At 36.1% G+C, this 17,370-nt stretch overlaps 1 protein-coding gene across 1 annotated transcript in view; it reads left to right on the top strand.

The window, feature by feature from the left end:
* The window catches only part of ARAP2 (ArfGAP with RhoGAP domain, ankyrin repeat and PH domain 2), a gene marked incomplete at both ends in the record, with an annotated part of 79,113 nt that extends 62,174 nt beyond the window's left edge, over window positions 1–16,939 (top strand). The window contains 4 exon segments of the mRNA XM_009697238.1: window positions 753–821; window positions 10,841–10,915; window positions 12,073–12,190; window positions 16,811–16,939. Of these exon segments, the coding sequence (XP_009695540.1) occupies window positions 753–821; window positions 10,841–10,915; window positions 12,073–12,190; window positions 16,811–16,939 (391 nt within the window).
* Between the last annotated feature and the right edge of the window lie 431 nt (window positions 16,940–17,370).

Genomic DNA, 17,370 nt, shown 5'->3' with positions numbered 1-17,370 from the left:
GGTTTTACGGGGCTTTTGAACTCTAATTCAGTGGACATTGTTCTTTGTTTGCTTTAAATTTTACTTCCCAGCTAGCTTAGCCTGCATAGGAAAGACTGTTTATAGGATTGCTATGAGCTACTCTTTTCCAAAACGGTGCACATTCTTCTCGCTGACACCAGGATACCAATTTTAAGAAAATTTTAAGATTATGACTATTAAAAATAATACTTTTATTCAAATTTTATGCGCCTGATCGGAACTGAAGCATGGGACAATTCTGTGTTCTTAGTCTCTGAGCTGTGGTTACAGTAAAGACTAAGAAAGTGTTTGGTTCCTTAGGCCTAGAGGGAACATTAAATCCAGCTGGATAAGAAAGATACTATTGACAGCAATTGGTATTAGCCATTTTGGTTTAGAGTTTCTGTGCCACTGTAACATTGGCAGTTTTCCATGGAGTCCTCTCTCTTCTAATATGTATTTGGTATAGTCTATAGTAACAAGTCCGATCAATGAAGTGCTGTTTCTGACTGATAGAATATTTTGCATAGCTGCTTCTATAAGAACATGATGAACAGTATTGTTAATTGTAACAATATTTATTATTGTTACATTATTATTAATTATTTACTATTGTTAGGTGTAAGCATTCCTCCATATTTGTATTTATCTTAGTTTATTATATTGAGTTAGTGCTTGCTGATTTATGTTGTAATTTTTATACTAGCTCCCTTATACTCATTAATTGGTAAAAAATGGTCCATTTTAAACAGATAAATGAAGATCAGGTCAAACAAATGGATATAGAAAACAGCTTTATTACCAGGTGGAAAGACACTCAGGTAAGTGGCAACACTTGTATGAAAAGAATTTTAACAAAGACTGTTTTGTTACTTACAGATTTTTATACCTAGATTTCTAAATGTAAATTTCTAAGTTTGTATAGTGACCAGTGTTGTTAACTACAGAGCTGCTGGAAATGAAATAAAAGGGGAGGCATAAATTGATAAAGCAAAGCAGTTCTGTGTAAAGCATACTGTGGAATTATATTCTGGCCCGAGCACTGAGATAACTTACAGGTTGTTACATACTTTTACTATGCTTCATAAATTGTAGTAGAATGAAATGGTCAACATTTACAAGTGTGAAAATGATGACCTGTCTTTTTTTTTGTTTGTTTTAAACATGGTTATTAAATACCTTCAAGTGTATATTAATGCTTTCATTATTTCATGAGCTTTGGGTATACATGGTCTCTCTTCATTAGAGTTTCACCATCCCTTTGAGGTCAAAGCATCTGAATCTTTAGCCACATCCTGTTTTGTGACCAATTCTAGAACCTCAAAGCACAAATACTGTTTGGGGAAGCTTCAGACACATACTAACAGTCAAACTGAACCTCAGGGTACAATATAAGAAAATAAGAGATGTTATGCAACTTACTATCATCTTGCATTCCAGTCTTACCTGTAAGAACTTTTTAATAACTTCACAGTGGTAGGAAACAGCAAAGTGATAGCATGTTTTGCTGTCTGAATGGTATTTGTGTACAATCCTAGTTAAAGCACAAATTGCTAAGTTTCATAACAGTTCCAAGGTCGTTGAATTAAGAGAGGTAAAAGGAAATGTAGGGAGCTTAAAAGCTTTTTCAGAAATCTAAAGAACAGAAGGAGAAGCTTTCAGTGATTTTGGAGCTCATAGGGCTTTAGAAACTAATAGAAAGCTAGCAGGAAAAAAAAAAAAAATCTATAATGCTTTTTCTGTTGGCTGCCTTCCCCTTTCCAGCAACAGTTTTGTGGTACCTTGTAAGCCATCATTAAGAAGACAGTGTCTTGCAAATACATATTGAAATTGTATGTTCTGTGAATTGCTATCTGGAGTCTTATTTTTACCTTGTATTCCCTTATTGTCTGAGTCAGAGTGGTATGAAGCTTTCTGACCACAATGACCTACTGTGAATGTGCATATAGAAGGTAGAATGTCTGTGTACTCCTTTTGGTGCCCTGTGGGGAGGGACCAAGTCACTGGAAAACAATTTAAAGTTTATTTCTGGTATCTGTCTTGCAGATTGGAAACATCTGCCTTGGTCATGGCAAAAAAAAAAAAAAACCAAACACACACACACAAAAAAAACCAAACAAAAAAACAAACCCCCAAAAAACACCACCGAAAAAAAAAAAAATTATACCCCTAAGAGCATTCTGCAAGGCAGGGGTTGAAGTATCTTTATGGAACTTATTAATTCTAGGGTCCATGAAAAGGACTTTGTTGAAATTAGAGAATAAAATTTTGAAGCCTAAGATAGTGAAAATAGACTTTTAAATACATTCTTTTTTTGTGGTTTTAGAATCAAGAAAATGCTTGTTAGAGCTTGTTACACTATTAACATTTTCCAAGCAACTCTGGGAAGCTGCAATGTCTAAATGTTTGTAATACCTTATGGAAAAATTAGGGAGATACAAGAGGATTTCATGAGCAGAGAAACAGAGAGTGGAGATATTTTGATTAGCTAGGGAAAAAAAAGTAGAAAGGAAACTGAAAGACTGTTGATGGATTGAATAATATGGTAGCAACTGCTGACCAGGTGGGTTTGTCTAAAACTGAAACTGTGAGGAATGTAGAGAAGATCCAAATAAAGTGGTTTTGTTCTGTATTTTTTCCACCCCGGATACCACTGTGAAATCACCTTTATGAAGTGTATTGTATTTAGAAGGCTGCCTATTGAAGAAGGAGAGAGAGTTGCTTTTGGTTTTGTTTTTTTTAAATAAAAGTCCAAACTTTTTGAAATTGGTAAGGTTTTTATTAAAAAGCTTCTAGCACCTGAAAAGCTAGTCTTCCCAATTTTAAACTTTATCATCAAATTGGAACCTTCATGAATAACTGGCCCTGGGACACTTCCGGTTGTTGGGAGGCAGAGTTATAAAAAGATTGAACCAGGATTTTAGCTGTTCTTATTTTGCTTTCAATAAAGTCTCTAGCATTAATAATCAGCTTTCTGAATTGATGGTTACACCTGCTGTTTGTAATAGACTCTGGCTTGATTCTAATAGCAGACATGGCTAAGCTTTGAATTCTTTACAAAAAAAATAGTAATATCACTTTAACCTTAAAAATGAAACAAAATCTGCTACCTAATCACTGAATTATCATAGAATCACAGAATATCTCAAGTTGGAAGGGACCCATAAGAACTATCCAGTCCCAGCTCCCTGCTCCTCTCGGGACTACCTAAAACTAAACTATATGACTAAGAGCATTGTCCAGATGCTTCTTGAACTCTGACAGGCTTGGTGCTGTGACCACATCCCTGAGGAGCCTGTTCCAGTGACTGACCACCATCTTAGTGAAGGACCTTTTCGCAATGTCCAGTCTGAACTTTCCCTGATGCAGCTTTATTCCAATTGTGTAGGTTAGAAGGAACCTGTTGAGATCATCTAGTCTAATTACACTGCTGCTCAAGCCTGGCTTCTTAGAGCAGGTTGTTTAGGACTGTGTCTTGTCAGATTTTTTCAATACCTCCAAGGATGGAGCCTCTCTGGGAAGCCTCTTCCAGTGTTTGCCCACTTTCACAGTATAATTGTTTTCTTGTGTTCAGATTGAATTTTGCATGTTTTTAATTTGTGCCGGTTGCCTCGTGTCATGTCACTGAGTATCTTGGTTTTCTTCATTCCCTCCCATCAGATATTTGTACATGTTGACAAGATTCACCCCAAGCCTTCTCTTCTCCAGGCTGAACAGTCTCAACTCTTTCAGACTCCTCTTATATGAAAGATGCTACGGTCCCTTCATCATCTTGGTGATTCTTCACTGCATTCTCTCCAGTAGTTCCATATTTTTCCTGTACTGAGGAGCCCAGCACTGGACACAGTACTCCAGGTGTGGCCTGACTAGTGCTAAACAGAAGGAAAGAAACACCTCTCTCGACCTGCTGGTAGTGCTTTACCTGAGTAGCCCAGGAGGCTGCTGGCATTCTTTTCTGTGAGATGCATTGTTGGCCTATGATCAGCTTCTTGTATACTAGGACATCAAGGTCCTTCTCAGCAAAACTGCTTTCCAGCTGGTTGTCCCCCAGTGCGTACTGACACCTGGGATTACTCCTCGCAAGGTGCAAGACTTGGACTTCCCCTTGTTGAACTTCATTAGGTTTCTCTCTGCCCAGTTCTCCAGCCTGTCAAAGTCCTTTTGAATGTATCAGCCACTCTGCCCAGTTTAGTACCATCTGCTAACTTCTTGAGGATGTGCTCTGTCCCATTATCCAGGTCACTGATGAAGATTAATGGTCTCCTGGCTGTTCAGCCAGTTTTCAGTCCACGTTACTGTCTACTTATCTAATCTGTACTTCTGTCAGTTTGTTGATGATGATGTCATGGGAGACACCGTCAAAGACTTTACTAAAAGTGAGATAAACAACATCTGCTGCTATCCTTTCATCCACTAGTATCCTCATTGTAGAGGATTATCAATTTGGTTAGGCATGATTTCCCCTTTCTAAGTCCATGCTGGCTAATCCCAATCACCTTGTTCTCATTCATGTGTTTGGAAACACTTTCCAGGAGGATTTTCTCCATAAGCTTCCCATGGAGTGAGGTGAGGTTGACCAGCCTGTAGCTCCCCAAAACTTCCTTCTTGCACTTCTTGAAGATGGAATCCATATTTGTGCTTTTCCAGTCTTTGGGAACCTCTCCCATTTGTCATGACTCTTCAGAAATAATTGAGAGTGACTATACAGTGACATCAATGAGATTCCTCAGCACTCATGGGTCCCACTTGTCAGGCCCTATGGACTTACGTACATCTAGTTTCTTCAAGCGCTCCTTAACCTGGTCCTCCTCCACTGAGGGTAATTTTTCTTGCTCCAGACCTTCCTTCTGGTTTCAGGGGCCTGGAATTCCTGAAGGTCAGTCTTATCGGTAAAAACTGAGGCAAAGAAGGCATCGAGTACCTTGGCCTCCTCTGTGTGATTTGACACCACGTCCCCTGCCTATTCAGCAGTAGGCCCATGTTTTCCCTAGTTTCCCACTTGCTGTTTATGTACTTGTAGAATCCTTTCCTGTTGCCTCTCGCATCCCTTGCAAGCTTTAACTCAGGGTCGGCCTTGGTTTTTCTAACCTCAACCCTGCACAGTGGGACAGTAGCTCCGTGCTTTTCATGGGTCACCTGCCCTTGCTTCCATCTCTTCTACACTTCTTTTGTATGTCAGTGTTCAGTCAGGAGCTCTCTGCTTATCCATCCAGGACTCATAAACAGAAAGGGATGATTTGCAGTGCTTTATAGTACTTAAAATTTGGAAGGCAGCAGTGAAAGGGCTTCTTATTTTATTAGGTGGTATGTAGCTGTCAAATTTGTTCTCATTCATTCTTAACACGTTGCTAGAAATGACTACGTTTAGTTTCAGAGGGAACGTTTATACAAGTAGAACTTAAAAAACTGAAGAAAATGGCACTTCTTACTTCAGTTTAAAGGGAGAGAAAGGGCTAAAAAGAAATGCATTAGGAATTTAATTGAAATGTATACATTTGAAAATCTATTTTTTTCATCCCATGGGAAAAAACTTCTCCAAAGAATGTGGTAAGTAAGAGCTTAATACTTAGTTAGGATGTATGAGAGAGTCTTAGCTGGACTATGGAGTCTGACTACTGAGTCTCCTAGATATGACATGTCACTGATATTAAATTTCACTGAATCGTGTTATCACATGGGTTTATCTGTAAATTTTTGCTGTATTCATTAAGTGCTTTCTCAGATAATTTCTAGAGTAAGTTATTACATGACAGCTATGATTTCTATCTCAGCGTTGCTTTTTTTTTTTCCTTTCTTTTTTCCCTGGCGAGTCTTGCATTTGTGTACCACAAAGAGTTGTGAAAGTCCAAAGGTGTTAGGTGCCAGAGGGCTAGCCTTACCTGACATGCAGAAGCACTCCCTGGCTCACTCTGTGATCTTGGGACCTCAGTTGCTCACAGCGGAGGCCTGACCAGAGTGTGCCCTGGTTTTTTCTAGGCACATGCTATTAGGCTTCTGGCGGCATGAACTCAGCCATTGTGTCATGTAAGAAGCAGTGTTTCGATTTCAAGAATTTAGTGCAAGGTTCCTGGATCCCAGATGCACTGTTCTGTCCCAGATTAAGCACTTAAGTTACTTGTGAAACGGGTAGGGAGGGGAGACTTGGAGTCTTAAGTCAGTATGCTGCATAGGAAGCCTTCTGACCTAGCCAGTAGCTGGGATCCTGAAGGAAGAAGACTCTTAGATTCTCACTGTCTTGCATGCCTGAATATGATTCACAGACCCAAAGCATCCTCTTAAAATAAGGTACTTTCTAAAGGAGAACTTCAACATTTTCTTCCATTTTAATATGCAAATAAGGAATGAGGAGGCTAAATGTTTCCTTGAGCAAGGTAAGGGCTGACCTGAATGCATTTTTCCCTCTCTTGAGTATCAGTAGTTACAGTGTGGTACAGCGTTATCAGCTGCAGAGGAGTGTATTATTTCCTTTGTATCTGATTCCACCCCTTCACAATCCTTCCACAACTTTGTAATCACCTGGAATAACTTAGAGCCTATCTGTTAATGGCACTGTCTTGGAAATGTGAATTCAAATCATTGGGTTTGGCAATGGGCTCATTCAGAGTGTATCCTGGATAAGTTTAGTGGGTAGATGGATTGAGCCTCTCGACTTTACCAAGATGGCACCAGTCCTAAGTAAGAAAAGAAACTTTAGGTACGAAGAATGTTTTAATAGAAAAGGCTAATTCATTGGGTATCGATGTACATAAGTGGTTGTTTTGAGGATTGCTATTGTGAAATTAAACACTGAAAAATCTGTTCAGTCTCTTTTTGCATTGCTCAAGACCTTATGAGACCAAACACTTTGGATTTCCATATGAACTGTGACATAAATAAAGGAGAAGTATATCCAAAATATCTATATTTTAAAAATCTCAACATGAAAAGGAGACAGAAAAATTTATTATTGAAATATTCTATGCTATATTATTTGTATTGTATGGGCAAAATGGATTTGCATTATAAATTGTGTACATAGTTTTATGGCTTTATTCTTTAATATGGACTTAAATGGCATAAAATGGATAATAGTATACAGACTCATCAACTTCCCTGTTCCCCAACCAGGACAATGGTCTCAAGTCAAAGCTGTGGTTGATGTTTTCCCTATAAAGAAAATAAGTAGTTCAAAATTCCTAGAACAAACTTAGTTGCTGGGGCATTTTAAAATCGTGTATCTGAAGTGATTCCAGATTCCTACTTGGAAAACATGAGTTCTTAATGTTTGGTACATGTTTTCACAGCCAGTTATGAGGAAAATAGTAACTGAGCTGCTGGATTTTATCAATTAATCTCTATCAATGTTGTATCTGAAGACAACATTAATTGCTGAGTTTGAGTTCGAAAGTGGTTTTTAATCTTATCAAATCATTGATATCTTACTCTGTATGGCATTTCCTTGAAGAAGAGCCACCAGAAGTCAAGATAGCAAATAAGAACTGAGGAGACTTTAGTTGTTTGGGAACACTTGTGCCAGAGATAACGACCGTTTTCTTTTTAGCATTCTAAATGAACAATGGACATTGGAACAAAGCTTCTACCTTTTAATGGTTGATAGACTGACATTTGAACTGCTTTTAAGGATAGGGACTGCATTCTCTCTGTTATGTCAGCCTATTACCCCTTGAATATAACAAGGAATGGAGTCCTCAAGAGCCTGACTGTCATTTGTGACAATTTGATTGTGACTGTGAACATTTTTCCCTTCTGAATTAAGCTGTGGGACATTTTTTGCCAGCTGCCAATTTTTCTGCAGCAGACATAATTAACGTAACTAGTGTTTCAATTTAAAAATTCATTTTTCTGAAGCTACATGTGCACATAACGTGAAATACGTGAATGTCTAATGCCTGGGACCACTTCAATGCAGAAGGGAGTAATTCTGTCAAAGATGGTGCACTTGCTATTATTTCAAAGTATTTACTACCTGAAGCCCACTGATTAAAGAAGTTTCTTCTAGGTGGTTACAAGGATGTTCTGAGATTATATATATACACCTTTTTTTCTAGAAGAATTCAGTATTTCTGTAACTATGCATAGTGTTGTCTGTAGGTTTTGCTGGGGGAATGCATTAGAGCCGGACCTGGACTAACAGTGCTTTTGAAAAACATTGACCTTCCTCTTTGTTATATTTTTCATTTATAACTTCTGTCATGAATATAAAGTGCATATTACTCATAATTTTGGAAGACTAGATTATATGGATGCCTGCACTTTATATTTTACCAGGCTTGGCCATATGAACTTCTCTTAAACTGCTGATGTTAACTCTGACTTAGCATTTGATGCTTTCATTAACACTTAAATGAAGAATAACCAGACCTCAGCCAATTGTCGTGAGCCGTATTTGAGAGTACACACCTGAAATAGGCTAAACATTTTCAAAACAGAAACTGGTTAGTTGGAATGGTGCGGCTTCAACTTGATATCTTTCATAATTTCAATGAAAGAAAGGAGTATGCTGAAACAGGTTCTCTTTCACCTGCTCTACTTCTTCTGTCAGTGGTACCATCTTTCAGCCTGTAAGTGGTTTGCAAGACCATGCATATGGAAGACTTACATGTGCAGACTGTGTAGCATGGAGGTTGGACTTCAGGCTCATACAGGAGAGGTAGCTCTTTGGGAACTTTTTTGGCTGGGCTTCCAGTTACTGTTAAAACTGATGACATGTTGCAGTCTTGAGTGATGTAACAGCACAGGTGGTTGGCAACTTAAGCTTCAAGTAACTACAATTAAGAATTGTCTGTAAAAATCCTTTCCATTTACCATCTGATCATCTGACGTTACTGCATCAAAACGTGCACATATTTGTGGGAAAATGAGTGGCGTGGATACTTAATATATTTGAGTATGTAGGTTGCTCTAGTAGTAGTAATATCTCCAGGCTGGTGATGCAGTGTTCAGACAAGAACAACTGAACTAAATTTCTGCTGAAGGCCTGGAAGTTCTCATGTCTGGAATGTCACTAAGTTCCATTCCAGGTGGCACTTCATTAGTCGCTCTTCATTTTCTGTCCACCATATACTTATGCCAGCTGTTTCTGTTTGCTGCTGTAATTTCCATCATATTTTTTCTGCATATGGTTGTTTACATGAGCCCAGTGGAAATCAAACGTCAGCTTCATTCTTATTTCCAACCTTTTTCTGTAATATCATCTGAAAAGCAAATTTTACAACTAAATGAGCTTTTTTGAGTCCGTGCCACTATAATTAGGCAGCTTTCTTCAAAGTAGCTTTGTAATGTTTTTCCTCACAAATGTTTCCATTAGTTTTCTATTCTCTGAGGCTGAACTTACTTTAAAGTCACCGTTTTTAGGAATGTTAATGTTCTTTAAAGCTGAGTGCTGCCATTTATTTTTCTATACAAATGTAGTTTTACCTTCTGTAAATTAGTCAAAATGTATCCCAAAGTTCACCAGTTTCTATCATTTTCTTCATATCCTATTCTATATATGATGCATTTTTGTTACTTTTCTTAACCTCCTCCTCTGCTTGTAGTAATATATAAATAAGTAGCATCACTATGAATACTGTCCTCACATTAAGACACAAATTTTTATTCTTAATGTTAATTTGATTATTAATTTATATTGGCTTATTAATAAAAGGATACACCTCCTGAAAGGTCCAGTTTTCTGCCTTATTTCTTCTTCCTGTGCTTTGATCGTCACAATGTATTTAGTTTTAAAAAATATTTCTGGTACTGGGATGAATTACAATCTTTTGTAGATGCTTCTGACTATACTGCAAGGGAATTAGAGCAGGCAAAACTGTAAAAAGTAATTTCTCATCCACGAAGGTAGTTTTATTGCCGTAGATGAGCAAACATAGTAATGATGGAAAATACTAAATTTCTTCTCATGAATCAGATTTTTTCCTTGATCATAAAATATTGGATTTACTGACTTTTCAATTTCTTTGTAAGTTTCATATTGTTAGACATTCTTATATTGTGTTTGTGGGTATTGAGTATATTAAACCATTGTATATAATGTCATACATTTGCTTTATCATCTGATTATTCCACGTTAGCATTGTGCATAAAGTTTAAATATCTCTCCAACAAATTTGAAGATTTATGTTTAACAGAGGTTGATATCAAAAGCATTTGTTTTGATTACTTTTTTAAATAACTAATCACAAGTTTTCATTGTGATTAATAATCATAAATGTAGTGTTCATAGTAATGAATTTTGATTATCTGGATGTGTACATACGGATACATGGCTGAAATATTCTGTTATTTGTAATTTTTCCTCTCATTTTTAACTAACTTGTTTTAGTTTGGGGTTCCTGTCCTGTCCTTTTTCATGATTTTAAATTCCATTCATCTATTTTGGCTCTGAAGTGAGCCTGGCTAGCCTCTAAATTGGAATTATGGTTCTGGCAGTTTAAGATACTGAGGTACAATCATGTCTTGGACTTTGTAGTCTTAAATATAAGTTTACAATTTCCACTTATTTCATGTCTGCCCTCGTTTTCCTGCTCTTGAATATGTATTTGTAAAGTGCGTTCCTTTTGTTTGATACAATTCTGTTGGATTTAGTCAGGGTTTGGATATTCCGTCTGAATCTGTGAATAGGGGTTTTTTTTCTTTACGGTAGTCAGATAAAAGTGAATGTAGTGCAGATTTTCCCATTAAAGTCAGTATCTGGACTATTTTTGTAGATAAGTGGGTAGAAAAAAAAATTTGAGTTCAGTAGGTTCTAACACATCTACTACATAATAATTGTACTTTCATTATTTAAAAGGATATTTAAAATACTAAGACAGTCTAATTTTTTTTAATTGTTTTGTTTTAGGTTTCGCAGGCTGGAGATTTGCTTATTGAAGTTTACGTGGAAAGAAAGGAGCCAGACTGTAGTATTATAATCAGGGTTAGTGTATAAAAGTGATACAGTGTTTTTACGAAGCACTTTGTCATGAAGTGTACCAAATTTATTTCCATACATGTTTTTCTATAATGACATAATGAAAGTATGAATTTATATCTACCACTATTATTTTAATTTTTTTTTTTAATTTGCTCTGTTGCCTAAATTTTGTAAAGAGTGATTATTATGCATTTTTAAGGAGAATGTTATGATACAATTTCAAAGGGGAGATATCCTCCTTCAGTTTTACTGCAGTATATAGTGGTATAAATTCTCGCAGCTCTATGGGTGCAATACACAAATACATTAACAAGTACACAGTGAATGCTAGTTCTATTTTATAGTGCAGGGCCATTGAAATGACATTCCTCCTGATTTTTCTTTTTGCCAGTGGCTATCTGCTTTAAATGACCTTCCTCTTGATTTTTCTTTTTGCCAGTGGCTGTCTGCTTTCCTTGAGTGCTAAGAAACCAAAGCTTGTTACAAGGCTGAAAAATCTCAGTTATAATAAGTATCTCATAGTGTATTTTAAACACACTCGTCTCCATGTAGTAGTGCTCTATTGTTTGGATGCCGAGGAAAAAAATTTCATTTCTGTAATGACAAAAAGCAGATATTGTTAAAATTGTAAGGAAAGTAGAAAATTTACGGCAATGCTTTTTTTTTTTTTTAAGGTTATACCTCTCTGTTTCTGTTTCCTTTTTGTTTTGTTCAGCATATGGCTCTCAAACACTTGTGTATGTACATGTATGTGGTATGTGATATATGTATAGATACACATGTACATACATGCACATAAGACATGCTTTTTTTAATAGGAATAAAAATGGGAACATGCACTGCTGAGATTAAAAAAATGGTACTTCTGTGATATTCACCTTCCCATACCCAAGAAAACATATCAAGACTTTCCCCCTCCCCTTCCTCCCCCAATTTTTCAAGGGTAGAGAAAAGGAATTCCAGGTTAGCAAGTTATCAGTCAACTAATAATTATAAGCATACTGGAGTCTGACAAATAAATTATGGGTTTCCAATTCAGTGTATCTGCTGCCTTTTTTTTTTTTTTTTTGTGGAGTCAATTGCAGGGAGGAATATTTTGAAAAAATAAATCAGAATTGGTAATTGTAATATATTACAAACTGACTCAATTTGTATTACAGGTATCACCTTTGATGGAAGCAGAAGAATTAACTAATGATGTTTTAGGAATCAAAAACATTATTCCCAACAAAGATGATATCTGGGCTGCTTTTGAAGTACTTGAAAATGGAGAACTAGGTTAGTGACACTTAATTTTATGCATGTGCATCAAATTTTATTATTTTTTTTTCAATACTTAACATAATCAAAAGCTTAGTTAAGAGTTACTAAAAAGTTCATAGAAGCAAAACAAAAATTAGCCTTCATGCCATTGTTTCACATTTGGTTGCTGCATGATTTCTTTCTACGTGATCTGCATTATTTCTTTCTACACTTTGCCAGAAATATTGTGATGAATTGTTTTAAAATGCTTATAAATTAGGGGCTGAAAAAATGTTCTGTGTATTACTCTGCTTTGCATTTCGTTAGTCATCAGCTGTAAAAAAGTAGGTCTTACCGATAAGTCTCAAAGAAGAAATGTATTTTCATTAGAATGTCAGCAGTTGATTTTATAAGGACTAATGGTTTTCAGAAAATGAAATGAGAAAATACATGTAATACTTAGTGGAAAGGACTTTCTTTATTATTTAGTCAATTATTTTATGTGTGTAGATGAAAAAGGAGGCATAAAGTGAGTAGTCCTGTGCTTATGGCAAGTGGCATTATGGTGTATGTAGCAGAATCTTGAAACATTTGTTTTATGTATGGTTCTGCTGCCAACAAGAGCAAGTGTCACATAGTCACAATATTCATGAACTGTAAAGAGGTTTTAATACTGGGAGTGCTTTATGCGTGTTGGAGTTTGCACTTTATTATTAGAGATACTTAAAATAACATAAAGTAGTAGAGTTTTTTTTAATTAAAACGTATTTTGATGAATATTCACTAATGTTATCTAATATTTGAAGAATACATGGGGACAGAAATATACTTTTAGTAAAAACAATGTCTATTTGCACTTCATAGTAAGTTGCTGCTTTTACTATTTTCATACTAGAAAAGAAGACTGTGGACTAGTTTAGTTCTGTAGTGAAGATACCTATTTTCAAATTAAGAAAAAAAAAATATCAAAAAAATGGAGAAAACCAAGATTACTAAATGTTCCAAGACTGTTCAAACAGTTTTGTTGTACTTGATTTTCAGATGTGCTTACAATAATCTCATCAGATTTACTAATATTCCTGATATACTGAGTTTTGACCTTGGCAGTGTCAATAATGAGAATGGAAGTGCGTTCTGTCTTTTGACTTAAAATAAATGATCCTAATTACTCTTTGCATCTTGCAGTCTTGTGGTGATGCTGCGTAGAGTTGTAACACAGAGTTCATTTCCAGATTCATAGATGTGGGTGTCAACTGACAAAGAACGCTAGCATCTATTTTCTTTAGAAAAGTCCTGGTAACTCCTGCAAGTACTCTAGAAATCCTGTTTCTTTGGACTGAATCATGGAAAAATTTGAAGAGGGAATTTCATTTTCCTAAACTTGATATATCTAACAGACAGATAAAAACTAAACTAGATATGGCAAAGAGAACATAAAAGTAAATACAAAAGATAGACCCCACAACAGCTTCTTGAGGTATTTGGGTGCAACAACTGGTATTTTAATACGGGCTAGAAATATTATCTGAGCTAATGACTATAGAAGATCAGCAAAAATAGTCTTAGAGACACTACAGGCCCTATATAGGACAATAAATATTGGCAAGGGATTAAGGTGTATTCCGTTGAAACAAGAGTTTACAATGCAAAGTAAAAATGGCATACTAGTGTTTTAAAACCAAAACAAATAAGCAAAAAACAAATTAAACAAAGTCCTAGTTCAGCACCTGGCTCCAGTCAGTAGAGACTATGTTGATGAAATGTCTCCCTCATCGACCCCTTTCAGGAAGAATCTATGCATCAGAACAGGTGAACTGAATTAATGTTGACAAATAAAAATAATGCATGTAGTAAGAATCTCAGGAAGACTCCTGTGGTGAGATGGCTGAATCTAGCAGATTTTCAAAAGGCTGAAACACAGAGAAAATAGCAGAGAAAAATAGTCCTGTGCAGTCTTTGGTCCAAATGTGATGCTAAAAAACTAAAAAACTACTTGAGTCTTTGCTGCTGCAAGTTGATCTTATTAACATCATTTAACACCACTGAACGTTATGTAATCTAAGGCATTTACAAATGAGTCAAGATTCTGATGTGTCATGACAGAAACGAAGTTTGCTTATTTGTTTCAAATGTACATTAATGATCACAATGTCTTTCTGACAGAAATGAATTTTCTGCTTATGTTCCTGCCATAGTCTGGTACCTGTCCAGCGCATCATGGTATTCAGTTTGTTATACTCAATCCTGAAGTTTTATGAGAGTTATTGTACTTTTTAAGATATACTGCCCTGAAAACGAACTCTGAGAAGGGAAGAAAATTAGAAGCTTACATTTTCTAAAAAGTAATTTTCACCTGATAGTTAATGTTGTTTAAGGTGAAAATAACTGATTTTGGATATTTACCAGCATATGATAACCTAAGTAAAAGGATAATTGGACATATATGTTGACTGCTTGCTGTTCAAAATACTAAAACTGCAATATTAAAAATCAACCTAATTATTTGCATATAGAAAAGTTGAAATAATTGATAATTTTATCTAACCTAATGTGGAACATTCAATACCATATGCTTTTAAAAAATAGGGTTTATATTTATTTTTTTTTTAGTAATTTGTGCTTGATGGATAGTTTGTAAATGATGTGTGTTGCCAGTGAAATAGCTAATGCATTTCAGCATGATGATTTATGTGCCGTGTGATCTATGATGACAGATGGTCTTAAATGTAACTATAAATAAAACAGTAGGTGTTTACTCTGGGAGTGCTGGTATTCTAGGAAGAAGTGGTGATTTGCCAGTGTTTCCTGCCTTTGATTTGTAAAGTTGTTCTGCTTAAAATGGGTTTTTCTCTCTTGTACAAAGGCAACAAGTTATTTTAACCTTATCACATCAGAGTCCCTCATTTCCTAAAAGCTGAAAAGAAATTTTTTAAGTTTGACCATTTAAAACAAAAGGACCAGAAGAATTGGTCTTGTAAAGTAGGGATTGAGCTGCTGTCCACAGAATGATATTTTTGTTAGACTGCTTTGTTGTCCTGTCTGAATAATAAAATCTTTATAGTGGTATAACAAGTCTACGGGTAGGGTAGGTTTTTTTGCATCCCAAAACAGCGGTAGTTTTTTCTGTCACTGAAGTCTGTTGTTTGTGACTAATGCTTTCTGAAGCTCTGGTGTTCAGGTGTTCAGGAAAATATGTTCTGCTAGAGTGTAGTGCTGGACATTCCCAAAGCAGCTGTTGACATTTCATATTCATCTACCCTAGCAGAAATGAAAAATGAGATTATGGCATCATACTTTTCCCTTCAGTACTCAAGAGACACAGGGCTAGACTGCCTGACCCAACATGACACTGTCACACAGGTGTGACTTTCTAGTAGCTGTACCCAGCTCTGCTCAAGCCTGACCTACATGATTTGGTATGCAAATGGAAACTCTGAAGTTTTGGAAAAATCTCACTTTAGAGATAAAACAACACTTGGTTCCACTGCTGTGTTGTAGCCTGCAAAACCATCATTAAGGTTTTTGTGATTTCATGAATTATAGTAGGTGTTTACCGCTGAGCAGGTGAAAGCCTTCAGGGGACTGTGTGTGTGAAGGAAGGTTGAATAGAGAGGGGAACTGTATAGTCTCCCTCCATCAACATCAGTGTTACCTTGTATGATACCTCAGGCTGTGCTGCAATACGTATCACACTCAGGTTTTGCTGAGCCTGGTAGTGCAGATTTAGGGACTATTTGCAAGATCTTCCCTACTTTTATTCGGTCTGTGAACTGGGGTTTGTATAGAGTACTGGCTGGACTTTCTTATCACTGCAGTTTTTCAATCCTGTGAAAGGATCTCAGAGTTTCTCTTTTAAGATGGATGATACCTATCAACAAATGTATGTTTCAGCAACTGAAGTGTTGCAGTGCACACATACAGTCTAGTCATGCCTTCATCTATTAGTATTTTAATCTTGCTGTACTTTTTGTATGAGGTTGGAATATAAAAGTGCAAGTCTGGAAATTCACTGACCATAGCTACAGGGAGAAGACCTAGAAAGACCACATACTTTTCCCTTCTAGTAAAAGGAATTTAATGAAGCCAAGAGTCTGGCTCAGTGTGCTTTGATCATTAGCAGACAATGTAATCTATACCAGTTTTTGTTGTTTGGGTGGTTTTTTTTCCATGTAACTGCTTCACTTTCTTTGGTTTTTGATTGCAGAGAATTGGTAGCTATGATGATTCATTTTTGTATTGAACCTAGGCCAATGAGACCAAGTATAGCTGCAGGTCTCAGTTCTGTTTGATCATATTAGGGTATGCCCTGTGATAGTTCTTAACTTTTGTATTTATCTTGAAAGCAGTGTTTTAGTGTCCTTACGTAAGAAAATAGTCATCACTAAATAGAAGAGAATCACTGAACATTTGACTACTGCTTGCTTAATTTGATATTCATTACCTGTGCTGACCCTGGCAGCAAGCATGTTACTGCAGAAAGTCAGTGAAGTGCCTAATTGTCTTATTTTGAAAGCAGTGCTTTTCTTCTATAGCTGAAAGTGAATGAGACAGTGTTGTGTACAGGCATGTGTAACTTCTAAGGCCCTCCAGTTTTGGTGGTGTGGTTTTTTTTTTATTTCAATTTGTTTTGTTTTGTTTTCCTCCGGCATATTTCAGAACGTCCTCTGCATTATACAGAGAATGTACTAGAACAAGTTCTTCGCTGGAGTTCACTACCAGAGCCTGGCACTGCATATCTGATAATAAAGAGATTTCTAACAGCAGACATGATAAAACTCTATACTGGTACGTATCTTTTTTTAAAATTTAGATACTTCATGTGAGAGCATGAGTATGGCAATTCTTTTATAGCTGTTCCATTGGGGCAAAGTGTCCCAGAACATCTGAATTACTACTACTTTGTAGAAGTTACTGATTTACTGAGGGATGTACTGACTTCCTTTTAAAACAGAGAAATTATGAATGTTCTTGTTTCTACAAACTATAAGCTCTCGCATTTGAACATAAAAGTATACAGAAACTGCATTCAGTTCACAGTTTGTGAACTTCTGCTGTGAAGCTTGAGACTGCTCTTTTATCCATAGTGCAGTTCTGCACAGTCCATCCACATATCTACTACGCTATACTCTCTCTCTGTGGATTTTATATATATGTATGTCTTGTATATATTAAAATATATAATTTATATATAATTATATAAGTATGTTATATACTAA

The sequence above is a fragment of the Cariama cristata genome, unplaced genomic scaffold, assembly GCF_000690535.1.
Source record: "Cariama cristata isolate BGI_N322 unplaced genomic scaffold, ASM69053v1 scaffold1993, whole genome shotgun sequence".
Taxonomy (NCBI): Eukaryota; Metazoa; Chordata; class Aves; order Cariamiformes; family Cariamidae; genus Cariama; species Cariama cristata.
Note: the sequence above shows the minus strand (reverse complement) of the source record. Positions and strands in the feature narration are given on the sequence as shown.